This window comes from Urocitellus parryii, chromosome 5 (assembly GCF_045843805.1).
Source record: "Urocitellus parryii isolate mUroPar1 chromosome 5, mUroPar1.hap1, whole genome shotgun sequence".
In the NCBI taxonomy this organism is placed as follows: Eukaryota; Metazoa; Chordata; class Mammalia; order Rodentia; family Sciuridae; genus Urocitellus; species Urocitellus parryii.
Window position 1 is genome coordinate 26,487,312 of NC_135535.1, and position 17,515 is coordinate 26,504,826.

Sequence of the window (17,515 nt, forward strand, 5' to 3'; positions counted from 1 at the left end):
TAATAGTACTGAGCCCTGTGTGGTGTTGGCTGTTAGTGTTATCTGATTTTGCAAAGATACTGATTCACCATAAGAAAATAGATGTTTTCTAGTGAGAGGAAAAATTATGGGTGTCACTTATGTGTTAGTTTCACAAAATAAATAATGTTACACATACCCTGAGGGAGAAAATTTTGAAAGCACAGTGAATGCCTATTTATCAACATTGGGTAGGGAAAATGGAATGTTTTGGGTAAATACACTTCGATTTTATTAGAATTATGTATAATCAGCTTTTCATGAGTTAAACTATTAAAGTTGATTTTTGCAGCTGCTAAACTGGAATTCTATTCTTTAAAGTATCAGGCATGGTATGGTGGTACAAGCCTGTAATCCCAGAGATTTAAGAGGCTGAGACTGGAGGATTAATTTTTTTTACTACTGGGGATTGAACCCAGGGGTGCTTAACCACTAAACCGTTTTTTTTTTTTTTTTTTTTTTTTTTTTTTTTTTTTTAAGAGAGAGGTTGTCACTATAGGGCCTTGCTAAGTTGTTGAGGCTAGCTTTGAATTTAGAATCCTTCTACTTCAGCCTCCCAAACCCCGGGATTATAGGCATGCTCCACCACACCCAGCAAGGATCACAATTTCAAGGCTAGCACCTGCAATTTATCCATACTCTGTCTCAAAATAAATAACAAATTAAGAGGGTCTGAGGAGGTAGCACCCCTGGATTCAATCCCCAGTATTTACAAGTATCTGGGCTCTTAACTGTATAACTCCAGGGTGGTGCTGTTCATGCATACTTCAGTGTGAATGGTTGTCTCCTGAAGCTGTACAGTAAAGGAATTTTATTTGGAGGGAGACAATCCTGTTATCCCTGACTCCTAGTTTATCTCACAGTTAGCATGCAGAATGGGAAAGATTCTTGATTTTTCTTTCCTGGAACTAAATTGTGCCAGTGGTGGCACAGTTGGATTGAGAATGCAAGTCTGGACCAACTGTAACTTGTCTTTGTTTGACTGAAAATTCAGCTTCTCTATTTCATCTGTTTTTGTCAGATGAAATACACAAGCTCTTTTCTATTTTTAGGATCCTTAGGCATTACATTTTGTTGTGTTTGCTGCATTTGAGAGTGGAATTAACCTGAAGGAAAATGATTGTGTAAGTAATATATGATATAGCTGTGTATACAAGTTAGAGCCACTAGCTGGTAGGCCAGGAAAAGTACCTTTTTATGTCATACAGTTTCCAAAGAATATTAATTTATCTATAAAATAGGCAGCTGTGAGGAAAGCAGGCAGCAGTAACACAATGAGTAAAAAATGTGCACATTAAAGTTGTAAGGGCTTTTGTCTTTATCAGAACAACAAGAACAAGAAAACAACACTGGATTTTGGTTGCTAGGAGTGTGGCTAATTTAATTTCATATTTTCTTTTAATCAAGTAAAAAAATATTTTAAAAAAACTTGGGAAAGTGCCATTGGTAACACATTACTTCTTTATTTAAATATTGAGTATTAGCATAGATGTTAGAGACACAGTCCAAAATATCCCTCTCCTCAGCAGGGAAGACTACTGAACAGTAATTGTGAGCCTCAAAGATGTTATGAAAGGGGACATCTCATTAGCAGTTAACAATTAAATCATTCTAATAATAATAATAAAACGTGTGGTCAGTTCAATGCTAGAGAATCTTTGAAATGTCTGGAGACTTAACTTTTTGAAGATCAGAGAGGTAACTGACTTGTGGCTGGTTATATAGCAGATTGGTCCAATTAAAATTGAAATTAAATTCCAGTGTCCTGGCTCTTGAGGTTTTTTCTCTACAAGGTATAGAATACCACTTATTTGCCTAGTTATATTTAATAGCTCTCTTTACAAAATTAGTACCATCTTTAAAGACTTTTAAACCATGAAGAAGTTCTTTGATAAAGAGATTAGGTGGCCAGGCAGAGTGGCCTGTAATCCTATCGGTTTGGGAGGCTGAGAGGAGGATTTTGAGTTCAAAGCCAGCCTCAGCAAAAGCAAGGTGTTAAGCAACTCAGTGAGACCCTGTCTCTAAAGACAATACAAAATAGGGCTGGGGATGTGGCTGAGGGTGGTTGAGTACCTGTGAGTTCAATCTCCAGTACCTAAGGGAAAGAAAGAGATTACACATTTTCATCTTCAGTGTTCTTCTCCTTTGGCCCCATTTAGTCCTAAAGAGACATTTACTTCAAATTCTGCATTTTACCCCTGGTCTGATAACTCTCTTTTCTTCCCTGTCTAGTTTAGACTTTTTTTGGGGGGGGGTACTGGGGATTGAACCCAGAGGCACTTTATCACTGAACTATATCTCAGCCCTTTTTACATTGTATTTTATATTTCTAAAAAAAATGTTTTTAGTTGTTGATAGGCCTTTATTTTATTTGCTTATTTATATGTGGTGCTGGGAATTGAACACAGTGCCTCACATGTATGAAGCAAGCGCTTTGCCACTGAGCTACAACTCCTTTATGTTTTCTTTTGAGACAGGGTCTTGCTAAGTTGCTGAGGGCCTTGAACTTGCAATCCTTCTGCCTCAGCCTCCTCAGTCTCTGGGATTATAGGTGTGTGCCACTGTGTCTGGCTTAAAATTTTTATTTTTCCGAAAAAAAAAATTTTTTTTTTGGTGGTGGTACTAGGGATTGAATCCAGAGCATATATGTTAGGCAAGTGCTCTACCACTCAGTTAAAAATATCTTTAGAAATGAACAAGAATATATTCATATATTATCCTCCTCACACCTCTTGTACCTTCTCTAAGATGTTGACGTACCAATTAATGGTTCAAAGTCCAAAGTCACAGGATCATTTCAGAAGAATGTAGTGGTTTCAGTGACTATCAAAGATGGGCAAAATGGTTTGCCATTTTGGATGTTATAACACTAATTCCAGGTCAGTATCACTTGTTAAATTGAAGCAGATTTATTTCTGCTTTATTTGCCTTAAGATTATATTCTTTCAGTTCCCAGTTTCAAATAAAAAAATGACATTATAGCTTAAATTTACCTGTTTGATGATGTACTTCTTCCTGATTATGAAGGGGCAAAAATAACCCTTTGTTATTAATTTATGCTGCTTACTGTCCCTACCAAACATTTGACATTTATAGCTCATATATTTAATTTTCTTTTTATGTATATATATATACACCCTTGAGATAAAAAAGCAGGCTCTGAAATCAGAGTTAGTAGAGTCTAAGAGCTGAATCTGAATCTTGACACTCTGCCTTTTCTGGCTTTGGTCATAATGTAACTGGTTACTCTTAGTTCCTTATTTATAAAATGAATACAAGGATTAAATAAGTTAACACATGTGGAGTGCTTAAATCAGTATTTGGCAGTTCTTTATATTGATACTTGGACTTTTCTGCAATGTCTGGGAATAGTGCTTGAAAATTGCATAAAATCCCTGCCCTATAGAGCTTAAAGGCTATTGGGCTTGAGGGGCATAAACAAAGCCCTGGTATGTTTAGGTGTGCTTAGTTTAGGTTTGTGTGTGTTCCGTTGAGAGAATTGGGAGATAGTACATAAAGAAGTCAAGGAATTCAGCCTAACTGTTCTTGCTGAGAGGACAGTTTGTTATTAGTACTTTTCAAATTTTGTCCATTGTTAGTGATTGCATTGATCTTGAGGTGTGGAGGATACCAGTTAACACAGCAGGTGTAATAATCCTAATCAGTTCTATGTGGTACTTGGAACAAGCATTTACTTCAACATATAGTACCTTTTGCTAATTGAGATTCCTGTCTTCAGATAGTTTAATGTCTGACAAGTAAACCAATTATTGTACTAGTTGTAAGTTGAGTGGTGATAATGAACAGGAAACTGGAAGTACTAATTTAGACCCCAGAAAAAAACTGGTCATAAATACTCTAGCCTTTCAGAAGTTCTTCTGGCTCCCTAGTCTTCATATTTTTCCCTAAATTTCATGTAAGAATTGGTTTGTTCTCATGTTGAGGAGAAAAGTTAGGGCATGGATTATAAGTAGTTAGTGACAAGATGCCACAAAAGGGCTAAAGCTGAAAGAAATACAAAATTAGCTTAGTTTTGCTGTTTGTGTGTCAGCTTTTATGAGCTATTTCTATTTCATTTGCTTTTAGAATTTATATCAGGATAGGGCTTTTTCAAGGACATGTTCAGATGAATGCTAAGCTTAGTTTTGGTATTGTAGGAAGGATCATGTGGTATAATTCCTAAAAAGATATTTGAAGTAGAGATACCTTATGTCCACTAGGGGGTACTGTACACTGTAAAAATTAAAATTATTTCTGGGCAATTAGCCATTATTTCTTCATGCAGTTATCTTGTTTGAAATTAAGTTTTGTCATTTAGTGTTTCTTCTAAATTGCTACAAAACATTTTCAAACAGTCTTTTTGACTGTAGCAAACAGTAACTCATACATGCATTCCTGTTAGTAGTGGCTCCAAGTGTTCTGACATTACTTTGTGTATGCATATGATACTGGGATTTGAACCCAGGGATGCTCTACCACTGAGCTACATCCCCAGTCTTTTTTATTTTATTTTTTTAAATTTTGAGACAGAGTCTTTCTAAGTTGCTGAGGCTGGCCCCAAACTTGTAATTCAAGTTTCCCCACAAAATTTTGCCCAGTATGTGATATAAGATGACTTATTCTTAATGATCTGTCAATAACATCATTATATGATCTTATAGTTCACTCTATAGTAGCTCCTAGCCATGTTGAGTAGTTGAAATGTGGCTAGTTTTTTGACATATCTTATAAGTGTAAATGATGTACTAGACTTTGAAGACTTAGTTGAAAAAAGATAGAAATGTCATTAATTTATATTAATTACATATTGGGATAATATTTTAAATATATATTCATCAACAAATTTCACCATTTCTCATGCAAATTTACCTCCACTTTTCTATTTAATCTTTTATCTTTTAAGCATTGCCTCACAGAACTTAATAGAACTTCATTACTTCATGGTAAGCACAAAGTATTATTGAACTTTTAAAAATGAGAACAGTTTTGTTTCATAAAAATTGGTTGACAGTTTACTGAAACTTTATCTCAAAACAAATAAAAAAGATCTGGGAATGTAGCTCAGTGGTAGAGCACTTGCCTTATATGCATGAGGGCCTGGGTTCAATTTCCAGTACTATGATAAAAGGAAGAAATTGGTTGACAGAATGTCACATGTTCGGATTTAGTGTTGTGTGATACTAGGGTTTGCTTTTCAAGTCTTAATAGAGCTATTGATTATCAGATCAATTTGATGCAGTGTTCAACTCCTTTTAAAAATACTTGTGGCATGTACTATTGTATATACATTTTGTAAGATGAGGTATTTTCCTTTGAATCTTGTTGTCATTTAAGTTCCTACTTTGCTCTTTTGCATACTTCCTTTTCTACTTTTTAGTAATCAATTTCCTGAATTTCTGCAGTACTTTCTGTTTTTCATGGTCCTAAGTGCAATTCTACCCAGGTTCATTCTTGGATTGCTTTTAAACATAGTGGGATCACAAAGTACAGTCAGTGGCACTTCTGGTTGGATTTTTGTTATTGTTTTGGGGTTTGAACCCAGGGGCAATTTATCACTGAGCTGCATCCCCAGTTCTTATTTATTTTATTTTTTTTTCATTTTCAGACAATTCTAAGTTGTCTAGGCTGACCTCGAACTTTCCTCCTGCCTCAGCCTCCTGAGTGAATCGCATTACAGGTCTTTGACATCATACCTGGCCTTATTCTGTTTTCTTTAAAAACAAGCAGTATCTTATAAATCTTTAAGTTTATTGTTGTGCTTTGTTTGTACCTTACGTTCTTGTTGAGTTGCTTATATCAGACTATGGCCTTCTGTGATGTCCTTTTAGTGTTCTCATTCCATATTTACAGAATTCTCCCTTATGGATACCTGAAACTACAGATAGTATCTAACTCTGCATACACTGTTTGTCTTCCCTTAAGTTGTGAACAGCTACCTTTTCTCACATCTCATATCTTTGAGATGTCCAAATTACCACCATTACTACTGCTGATACACTTTTGAGACCATTAGTAAGTAAAATGAAGGCTTTTTGAATACAAGTATTGGTTGATTGACAAGTACTGGTTGATCTGATAACAAACTGCTGGTAAATGGTTGCTAAGTGACTTAACAGGCCAGGAGTGCATTCACTGTGAATAGGCTAGACAAGGAGGGATGATTCATTCATATCCAGGTGGAACAAGTGAGAGATTTCATCATATTACTTAGAATGGTGCATAATTTAAACTTACATATTTTCTATTTCTATAGAATCTTCCATTTAATCTTTTTTGACTGAGACTGACTAAGGACAACTGGAACTGTGAAAGGACAAATTTTGTTGTGGGGATTGCTTTAAACCCTCCTCTGGCTCAGAGCATGCTTGCTCAAAAATAAGTGAAGCAGTAGGAATTTTTGAGACTTTTACCTTTGGATTTAAAGAAATCATGCTGTTCTTTTCTGTCTTTTTTGTCAAAGAATGATATAAAACTTAGAGATATTTCAGTTAACCGTCTTTTGGATAGTAGCAAGAAGGATTTTATTTCCTACCTAGTTTTTCCCTTTTTAGGGAAAAAGTTGCCATCAACTTCTGTGGGTAAGACTTTAACATTGGGTTGTCTGAGACTGGTTCCATTTGGTTTGGATTTTATTCTTTTCTCATCCCACAGTTTATGCTGTGGGTTTGGAAAATCAACAATGTTTATTCAGTTATATATCTGTTGACTGTGTTAAGTCTGTTGGAACCTGGGTGCATATAAAAACTGATTCAAAATGTTTTCCACACCTAAAAAATATATTCTAGAATGTGTTCCAGTTAAATCTTAAGATTGATCAAGTATGCATTCTTCTGGAAGAATATCTTGACTTTGAAGATGAACTAACTAATGAATTAGTGTCATATCTATCTCTGCCAGTGTGTACTCAGTGTGATTTTGAAGCTATTTTTGGGATCTGATCTTGGAGGCCTTTTTAGTAGCTTTAAATAGAACTGCTATACTTTGTATAACCAGGGAGCGGGTAGTTTGGGATTCTTGGACCGTGATCACCCCTGTCCCCCATCTTTATAAACTAGAGGTAAAACAAAAGGAAGATGGAGGTGAGGAGACCCCATAATTCAAGAAATCTTCCTATCCAGTCCTTTTTCCATTCTTGTACTCTACTGTTCTTTCTTAGTGTTTGTACTTTTCCCCCTTTTCTAGTCACATTTTGACTTTTCAAGGTATGAGGCTTCTTTATTGTCTTCTTGAACTTTTTAATGCCCTGAAAATGTTTTACTTTGAACCTAAAGAACATTTTGCTGGAAGTAGTTCACATTTGAGTTCTCATTTGTCCTTGCATTGCCATAACATCATAACAAAAACTAGTCTTGAATGAAAGTACCAAAGGTATTACTTTCAGTGGCTGTGGGTCTTTCACATTTGAGGAAGGGAAGATCTGTATCTACATCTGATAGCTATATCAGTATGTAACTATGCTGAAGGAAAAGTGTGTGTGTATCCTTTTGTAGGACAAAAGGATAAGGTGTACAACTTTCTTAAGCATTTGTTGGTTTTCATACCTAAAAATTTGAGTATAACAGTTTAGTTTAACTACATCTGCCTTTTTCAGAATGTTGAAAATGCATCAATAATATATGTTATATACTATTGTCAGCTTGCATATTAAAATTAATGTTTTTCTGTTTTGATATAAATAGAAGTTAGACTGTTTCTTCTCCACCTGAAATGGATCCTTTTGTTTTCCTCCCATGATGTACACATCCTGCTTTGAAAAAAACCTGCTTTATTTGAGATGCATTTCTTTTTTTCTCCATAGCTTTATTGAGTAAAGATGCAACTCTGATAGTTTATTCTTCACTCATTTATTCAAAATTAAACAGATATTTATTGGACATCCATTGTGGTGACAGGTATAGTTCCAGATGCTGAGGATATTGCAGTGAATAAATTCAAATTCCTCCTCTCATAGTGCTATTTTCTGAGCAAAATAAAAGGGAGATGTGATCTGATTGTCATGGTTATGAAGTGGGGTGGGGACAGGGATGTGTGGGTTAAATTCAAATTCCTCCTCTTATAGTGCTATTTTCTGAGCAAAATAAAAGGGAGGTTTGATTTGTTTGTCATGGTTATGAAGTGGGGTGGGGACAGGGAATGTGTGGGTTAAGGTGGAATGGGGTCTGCAATTTTAATTATGGTTCACTGAGAAAACATGATTGATTGAAGATCTTTTGCATCTGAGGGGAAAAGCCATGTAGAAATTTGGGGGAAGAGAGCAAGTGCAAAGCCTTTGAGATGGAAGTTTGCCTAGTAGGTTAAAGAACTAAAAGGAAACTGACTTGATTGGAACAAAGGGGATGGGGAGGAGAATAGGTTAGAGAAGTTAGAGAAGTAGACAGAGTGAGGTAATCATAAACATTTTGGGGGAAGTCCATGATAAGGGTTTTTAAAAATCTGTAGAAAATAGAATCAGAGCTAGTAGATAGCAACATGAGATCAGGGAGAAAATTAAAGGATATTGCATTATGCCAGATAGAGCTGCTGGTTGCTTGGGTCAGAGGTATTGTAATTGAGTGGTGAGAACTATGGTAGATTTTGAAGTCCACCCTCCTTCATCTTTCCTCTCCCAAACACCTTCTCTTTGGTGCTGGGGATTCAACCCAGGGCCTCAGACAAGTTCTATTACTGAGCTGTACCCACCCCAGCAGGAGTTTTGAGGTTTTTCAGAACAGAAATTGCTGATCACATAAGATATGTGACATATAGAAAAGGGTAGGTCAATTGGATGAAATGGGATTGACTAATATGGAAAAGACTTTGGGGAGGAAAAATTTGGAGATAGGATGGGGGAGATGTTCAGTTTTGGTCTAACTGTTGTGGGACTCATTGGTGACCTTAAGCAGGTTAGTGACTATACCCCAATTGGAGAGTGTGCTCATGATGGGGGTAAGGGGAGGGGGTAGAAATGGGAAATGAGCAAGTAATGGTACATCACTTTGGAAGAGTAGGGAAAGCAGTGGGGCAGTAACTGGTGTGGGGGGGATGGGAGGAGCAGTGGGTTTTGGTCATTTACTCTTGGAGGAATAGTAGGGAGTTTGTGTGGTTTAGGAAAAGAGCCAGTACAGAGAGGAGATTTGATAATTCAGTGCTGGAGTAGCATCCTTAAACAGGTGAGGAAACAAGATCTAGTGCTTGAGAGGTTGGACTTAGTCAAGAGTGCATATATAACATTGGAGGAGAGGATGGAGTATTTGGGCAACGCAGATGCAGGTAGAGGTGCAAATGCTACCATGAGAACTCAGGGAAATTTTTGTTTTCTTTTGACATAGAAAGCAAGGCCTAAGTCAGAAGTGAGGGTGAGGTTGGAGAATTTTAGAGATTTGAAAAGAGAAGAATGCTAGTGTTATTTAGGAGACCAGGAAACTGATGAAAAAATAGAACTAATAGTATGATTATAATGGGAATTATTAAAGGTTCCCTTGAGGTTTCTCAATTTTAGAGAGCAGTAAGCATGGAGATGTATATTTCCCCTCTAGCATTTTTCGTGTGTGTGTGTGTGTGTGTGTGTGTGTGTTTTGTATTGGGAATTGAACTCAGGGACACTCATCCCTAGTCCTATTTTGTATTTTATTTAGAGACAGGGTCTCACTGAGTTGCTTAGTGCTTCGCTAAGTTGCTGAGGCTGGCATTGAACTCATGATCCTCCTGTCTCAGCCTCCAGGTGTGTGCCACCGAGCCTGGCTCATTAACCTAATTTTATTATCAGCATATTTCTAGCTAAAATGTATGATAAGCCATCAATATTCTCTTGCATTGCATTCTGTTGGTTGTAATGACTAAGATGTTTTTTTCTTTGAAGTTTGCATTTTATAAACACCAAATAACCCATCAGGAGATTGGAGACATTCTGTTATGTCTAAATCCAAGAGATGAACTTTCTAACTTTAATTTTGTTGTTCAATGAATTGACGTTTGTTTCACAAATGTGTTTTTCTGTTGTAGGAAACCCAGCGTTTGCTGGCAGAACCAGTTCCTGGCATTAAAGCAGAACCAGATGAGAGCAACGCCCGTTATTTTCATGTGGTCATTGCTGGCCCCCAGGATTCCCCCTTTGAGGGAGGGACTTTTAAACTTGAACTATTCCTTCCAGAAGAATACCCAATGGCAGCACCTAAAGTACGTTTCATGACCAAAATTTATCATCCTAATGTAGACAAGTTGGGAAGAATATGTTTAGATATATTGAAAGGTAAGTAGTATGATTTCTTTCTTATGCATTCCATATTTAGAATGTAAACACTTGTAACCTAATAGTAAGACCACAGTGGTCTGTGGGAGGGAGATGCAGTAGTTCTGGGCCTGTTTTTTTCATGCTATATCATATCATATCATATCATATCATATATCATACTGAGCCTGTTGCCTTCATAGATAAGTGGTCCCCAGCACTGCAGATCCGCACAGTTCTGCTATCGATCCAGGCTTTGTTAAGTGCTCCTAATCCAGATGATCCATTAGCAAATGATGTAGCGGAGCAGTGGAAGACCAACGAAGCCCAAGCCATAGAAACAGGTATTTAATATTTATTCTCCTTTACACTACTTCCACTTTTTAAAACAAATCTATGCTACCTTTTAAAAAGCTTTTAAAAGTTCTTGGCAAGGGCAAGGGGAAAAGGTAGTATTAAATTAGATGCTGATTACAGTACACAAGTATGATGTTCAAGCTCCACTTCATGGCCTGTTATGGAACCCCAAAATTTTATGCATAGCATATAACTGGGAGATCTTGGAATCTGGATTTAACAACACTGAATTTAACCAATACTGAGTGTACATCATTCATCTAGTAATATGTAAACATACTGGAACAATTGAACTCTTTTATGCTGTTTTTCTAATCCTTTTGATTAAAGCATACAGCAATTTATAGCTAGAGAGTTTAGAATCAACAACCTTCTCCCTGTAAAATTTGAACAAAATTGTTGAGGAATGTTATTATCCAAAAATGAAGGGGACACAACTTTTTTCATCCTGATGAATTTTGTAAAACTTTATTTATTTTCATTGTATTGTAATTAGACATACAGAAAATGTTTCAGCCTTGATTCAGTTTATAGGAGATGACATAAATCTAAGAGATCACAACATGACATTTCCACAGCTGACTTAATCACATGTTTGTTCTTGTCTGCAGCTAGAGCATGGACTAGGCTATATGCCATGAATAATATTTAAATCGATCCGATCATCAAGTGTGCATCACTTCTCCTGTTCTGCCAAGATTTCTTCCTTTTTTGTTTGCATTTAATGGACACAGTCTTAATAGAAACATTACAGAATAAAAGCCCAGACATCTTCAGTCCTTTGGTGATTAAATGCACATTAGCAAATCTATGTCTTGTCCTGATTTACTGTTGTAAAGCATGAGCCGAGGCTAGAAGTATCATCTGGATTGTTGCGAAACGTTTAAAAGCAGTGGCTCTCTGCTTTTATTCATTTCCCCCATCATGGTTTAAGTATAAAGCACTGTGAATGAAGGTAGTTGTCAGGGTTAGCTGCCAGGGGTATGGGTGTGTTTATTTTTTATTTTATTTTTTTGAGGGGAAAGGTAGTTTTATTATAATTTTGTGGACTCCTTTCATTCCCCTTTATGGTGAGCTAATTGCATTGGTTAAAAGCAGCTAACCAGTTCTTTAGAATATGCTCTCTAGCCAAGTCTAACTTTATTTAGACTCTGTAGATGGACAAGCTTGATTGTTTGAATCAAAATGGGAACATTAAACAAACATCACAGCCCTCACTAATAACATTGTGACTTTGCTGTCAGGTGTAGATTTCCCCCCTTCAAAAAAAGAAAAAAAAAGAAAGAAAGAAAAAACTTGTGACCATTTTGTATGGCTTGTCTGGAATTCTGTAAATCTTATGTTTTAGTAAAATATTTTTTGTTATTCGACTTTGCCTTTGTACAGTTTATTTTACTGTGTTTATTTCATTTTCCCAATGTGACAATCGTATTTAAAAATTAAAAAACTCTGATGAAACATTCTGTTTTGCTCTTCACCATCTGACAAATTGAATGGCAAGAGATTTTGCCAGTTTCTTTTCACTGATGCAAACTTATATTAAGAATTACTGAATGGATTATTTATAAATTGGCCCTGAGCATGCATAAAGCATCAGTGTCTGACCTTTTTTTTTAACCTAGAAATTAAAATGTTCGTTGTCTGATTTAGTTAGGCTATCATTGGTCTTGCCACAATGTTTGACAAATTACTGTACAGGGATTAGTCACAACAAAGAAAGCATTAGTGACTGACATGTAGAACTTTCACATGTCGTGCCACATTTTTACCTCAGATGTGGAGTATGACCTTTTTCTTGGTTCCTATCTTTAAACTTCCTATGTGGCCACTGGTGTGTGTTATTAGGAAACACCAATCTGGTATTCATTTGGGGTTTGCTGAGGCATTTGAGTCTTCCTTATAGACCTAAGAGTGTATCTCAAGCAACCAGCTTGCATAAGTGTCATCAGAAAGGTTTCTTCCTTTGAGAGCATCAAGTCTTAGTTAATGTGCTTTCACCTCCCTAGTATTTGCTTTGGAGCTCCTTTTTTATTCTTTAATTTGTTATTAGTAAATTTTTCTTCACTGACAGTTTCTTCCCTCACAAAACTGTTCTTTTCCACCTCTCTCCACATCTAATGCCTGATTCTTATTTTCAAGTCATAAATGTAGCCAGTCATAAATATGTAAATGTTAACCTTCACTTTGGAATCTTTTGTCTCTTGCAGTTTAAGGTAATGGATATTGTAGCCCCATCTGAATTTTCCTCACTCTTATTCTCATAATTTCTGGAGTTTCTTCAGAATGTGGTGTATTTTATTGTGCTCCTATGTAAGATGAAGAATTATCTATTAAAATTACGTTTTCAACATACAAAAGCTTTCTATGACTGGTAACTGGTATCCTTCCAAATAAATGCATTGCTTGGTAATGAATGTTAAATTCAGAATAAAATTTTTTCAGAATAAATTGATAACTCTAATATTACAAATTTAGAAATTATTAACAACAGTTGTCACTTATAACAATTCTTGGGCTGAGGACATCTTGGACCACAGCTAATTAAATAGTCTCATTCTAGAAAATGATTGAACTTAGTAAGACTTCCAAGTAATTAAAGACCAGCATAAGAACTATAGAATTGTTCATGGTTATACCTAGTGTCAGTGATTTTCAAGTTATAAAATTCCAGATTTAAATTTTTTGCACTATAAAACCTGTCTAAAGTAAGATTAAGAGACCCCCCTCCCACCCCTGTTGTTTTGCTAGAACCTATCTTCTCAACCAGTGGGAGGAAGCAAGAGCCAGTGTATGTATGACTGAGATTTCTTGGGACTTAGTGATCTGGGAGAGGCTTTAGGCAAAGGTTGAAAACTGGCAGCTATATATGGCCTATGGACCTATTTCCCTGGGGCCACACCAAGTGGTTGGCCATTTTTTTAAACTCCAGAAATTCCCTTGAAAAATCCAGAATTTGTTATTTTTGAAGGATCTGAAGATCTGGCACTAGTGGAGCTGACCTACCTTTGTGCTTGACACCTGTTGAGAGGAATTGGGTAGCAGTCACTCCAAGGAAGAGCATGTCATTTGCAAGTTAGAATCCTTCCCAGCCCACCTGCTGTAACTTTGTGTAGTCCTGTTCTAAGTCTTTGACTTTGTAGCCTAAACCAAACAGTTTGACAAAAGTATTTAATATGTACCTGCTACAGGTTGAGGATGATTAGGTGGAGTGGCACAGGGATTTCCTTTTGAGGACCTCATGATCTAACAACGGAGGGGACAAAGACAAGTAGATGTAGTTCTGGATTCAAGGCAGATAAACACTCCAAGGCAGAGGGAACAACATATGCAAAACTCTAGGAGAGAAGCAAAGGATCTGAACCTATCAATAAATGACTTTTTGAAAATCCACTCTGCCACTTTGTGTTTTTCTGAAATCCTGAGATGTCGACATGGACTTTGCTTTTTTTGATTTGTTTTAGTTTATGTTGCTGTGATTTGCTTCTACTCTGAGAGGAGCAGTTATCCTTGGTCTTTCTAGAGTCCACCTAGTAAGATCTTAGACCTGATGTATATAGAACTTGAAGCTTACCCAAAATCAGGAATATATTTGTAAAATAAATTTCAGAAGATGCATTTAAAGATTAAGTACAAATCAGTTTGTAAAAGCCACAGGTGGTGCTATGGTTTAGCACTTAAAAGAGTGGGGAAGATGATCTGTTCTATGAGACATTATAAGCAGCTAAATAGCACTAAGTGGCATCATGGGGACAACAAACTGGCTTTATTTTTCTATTTGACGGTTAGGAATGTTTTCTGGTTACTCTAGCCATATCCATTTTTTGTTACTGCAGTAGCAAAGGTTTAGAATTACAACCTTATTTAGAAAAGCTATAAGCTATCCCCCAAATCCAGATGCAATGAAAAATAGGACACTTAATACATCAATCTATGTAAGAATAATGTAATATTTCATCAAAAAATGTATTCTGGGGCTGGGAGTAACATTTCATTTACCGTTTAGCATGCTGCCTATCTTAAGGAGTTTTATCAGGGTTTATATGACAACACAAAGCAAAAACATGTTGAATGTAATAATTTGAAGAAATATAATAAAAATCTTTTAATTCACCAATTGAACTGGTCATACTTTGTCTGTTTCCTCAACTATATACTTAATTCCTGCATTATTTTCTGTTTTTATCATTGAGGCTAAGAATAGTATTAAGAATTGGCTTTGCTATATTTTTATGACACCAATTGGGCAAGTTCCCAGTGGCTGCAAAACTGGTATCCGAACAAAATTAACTTAGGTGTAGAACTAAACATGAAAAATTAATCTCTTTTTCCTCCAACTCCATCTTTGCCTCCTTGAGCTATCTCATTTCGTATGTACATGTTGGGGCAACATTCACTGTGTGAATGTGGATGTAGATTTGATGCCAAGCAGAGCAAGCTTAACTTTTCTGATGGGAGTGCATAGTAACTACCCTAATACCTAGATCTGTTGACTCCTAACAGCATCAATTGAAATTTAACTCAGTACAACTTTATGGTGCTCATAAGGAGCTGCAACATTTTCCCTCTGCCTATCATTTGTGTACAGTACAAAAATGTTTTAAAAATTTGGAATAGATGAATAACCTCCTGTGCCTATCATTTAGAGTAACTAGCGTATTTCCTTTTTTACATACTTGATACATTCTGACAAAATACTTTTGAAATATGATCTAGATTAGTAAATTCAAGTAGTATGTACATTTTAGTATAACCTTGCAAGTTTGCAAGGTCCTCCAACCAAGTTCTGGAATAAGGTACTCAAGACAGCCTTGGCAAAAGCATGATGGTCGCACCAACTTTTTCCTTTTGCAATTCTAGGGATTGAATCCAGGGCTGTCTCATGCACCCTGTCACTGAGCTATTATAGCCTTAGCCCTGGTTACACCAGATTTGAACTTGATGCTGTTTTCCTTGAGTTTTGGAAAGGAAGAAGGGTTAGGATTGTGACTAATAAAGGAGAGTAGGACCAATTTTTTGCAGTTCTTTTTTTTTTGGGGGGAATCTGTGAGCCACAGTTCAGTCTCAGTTCTGCCATTATATTGAGGAAGCATCCATAGATAATTTGTAAACAGCTGGGAATGCTGGGCTCTTCATAAAACTTTTTCACCTGTCAAAAATGGATTTTTTCCAACCATTTAAAATGTTTTAAAAAACCACATATCTGTGAACTACAGAAACAGGTGGTAGGCTGGGTTTGACCAGTAGATTGTACCACCAGTAGTTCCACCAATTGAACTGGTCATACTTTGTCTCTTTCCTCAACTATACACTTATTCCTGCATTATTTTCTATATCATCGAGGCTAAGAATAGCAGTCTAGGAATTGGCTTTGATATATTTTCACTTGCTGCAAAATTGAGATCTGAACTAAAATTAACTAAGATGTGGAACCCCTTGAAGTGATTACTGCTCTTGTGCAAGGCCTTGGGTTCAAGTCCCAGTATCAAAAATTTGTGTCACAAGCTGGGGTTGTGGCTCAGTGGTACAGTGCTTGCCTAGCATGTGGGAGGCACTGGGTTTGACTCTCAGCACCACATGTAAATAAGTAAGGGCTCATAGACAACAAATTAAAAAAGAATGTGTGTCACATTGACAATTTCTCAAAACATTTTAAAGAATCTAAACAGGTAGCTTTTATTGAAAATCTAAAATTTGTACAACTTTTTAAAAAGTGACGTTTAATTTTGTTAGACTTTTCCGATATAAACAAATATGTGCACAAAACATGCCAACTTCTTTTCGGTTAGCACTTTCCTAAGAACTTGACATGTGACTGGACCTCTTTATGGGAGGGAACTGCATAGTATCTATTAAATAGACTGCCATAATTTAATTCAATTTGTACATTAATACCAATTTCATAAATTCTGCAATACATCTATGACCATAAATTTAGGTACAGAGGAAGGAATCAGGGGTGCTTAACCACTGAGCCACATCCCCAGCCCTTTTGTTATATTTAAACTTGCTAAGTTTAAGTTGCTTAGGGCCTGCCTTACTAATTTGCTGAAATTAGCTTTGAATTCACCATTCTCCTGCCTCAGTTTTCTGAGCTGCTGGGATTATAGGTGTGCACCATGGTCCCTGGTTGGGACCATTATTTTGGTTGTACAGTTTATAATATTTGACCAGATCTCCCCCCCCCCTCCCGTAGATGGTAAAAGGATTATATGCATTTTAAATATATCTACTAAATTGTTCTCCAGAGAAGCTGTTTGTACACACATATTCTTATTTGAACGCAGTTTTTGTTGTTGTAGTGCTCATTATATGGATCTATAATAGGTTAACCATTACTCCTTTGTTCTTGCTCCCCTTCCCCCACCCACCCCCACTAAAAAAAAGGGGAACCTTTTGAGTATTGCTAAGATATGTCTTTGGGAAACATCTTGCTGGAATTTAGCTAATGGCATCAGTCAGGATGGTATTACATAGAAGGGAGGGGATGGGGTTGTAGCTGAGTAGCAGAGCACTTGCTTTGCATGACATTTCATAAACATCTATTGCTTTTTACGCTATATTGAGCTGGGCACAATGGCTCACACCTTATAATCCCAGTGTCTCGGAGGCTAAGGCAGGAGGATGGTGAATTCAAAGCCAGCCTCAACAACTCAATAAGGCCCTCTCTCTAAAATATATATTAAAAAAAAAAAATGGACTGGAGATGTGACTGGTTAAGAACCCTGGGGTTCAGTCCCCAGTACCAAAAATAAAAACTTACATTGAAGTGTACATAAAAAGCTATAAAGCCTCAAAAGATCTTAGAAACCTATAAGCTAAGTCACTTTCTTTATGCCACCATAATGTAAATTTCTGTATGAGCAGATTCTGAGTATGTGAGGCTATTGGTAAATATTGAAGAAAAATACATGAAACAGTTGAAACCACCTCAGT

The 17,515-nt window shown here is 36.4% G+C and overlaps 1 protein-coding gene across 2 annotated transcripts in view; it reads left to right on the forward strand.

The window, feature by feature from the left end:
• The window catches only part of Ube2n (ubiquitin conjugating enzyme E2 N), a 31,234-nt gene extending 19,282 nt beyond the window's left edge, over positions 1–11,952 (forward strand). For both annotated transcript variants that reach the window (XM_077798832.1, XM_026397708.2), the window contains 3 exons: positions 10,000–10,246; positions 10,429–10,569; positions 11,194–11,952. In XM_077798832.1, coding sequence (XP_077654958.1) covers positions 10,000–10,246; positions 10,429–10,569; positions 11,194–11,234 — 429 coding nt within the window. In that variant the 3' untranslated portion in view covers positions 11,235–11,952. The remainder of the gene's footprint in view (positions 1–9,999; positions 10,247–10,428; positions 10,570–11,193) is intronic.
• Positions 11,953–17,515: the final 5,563 nt, after the last annotated feature.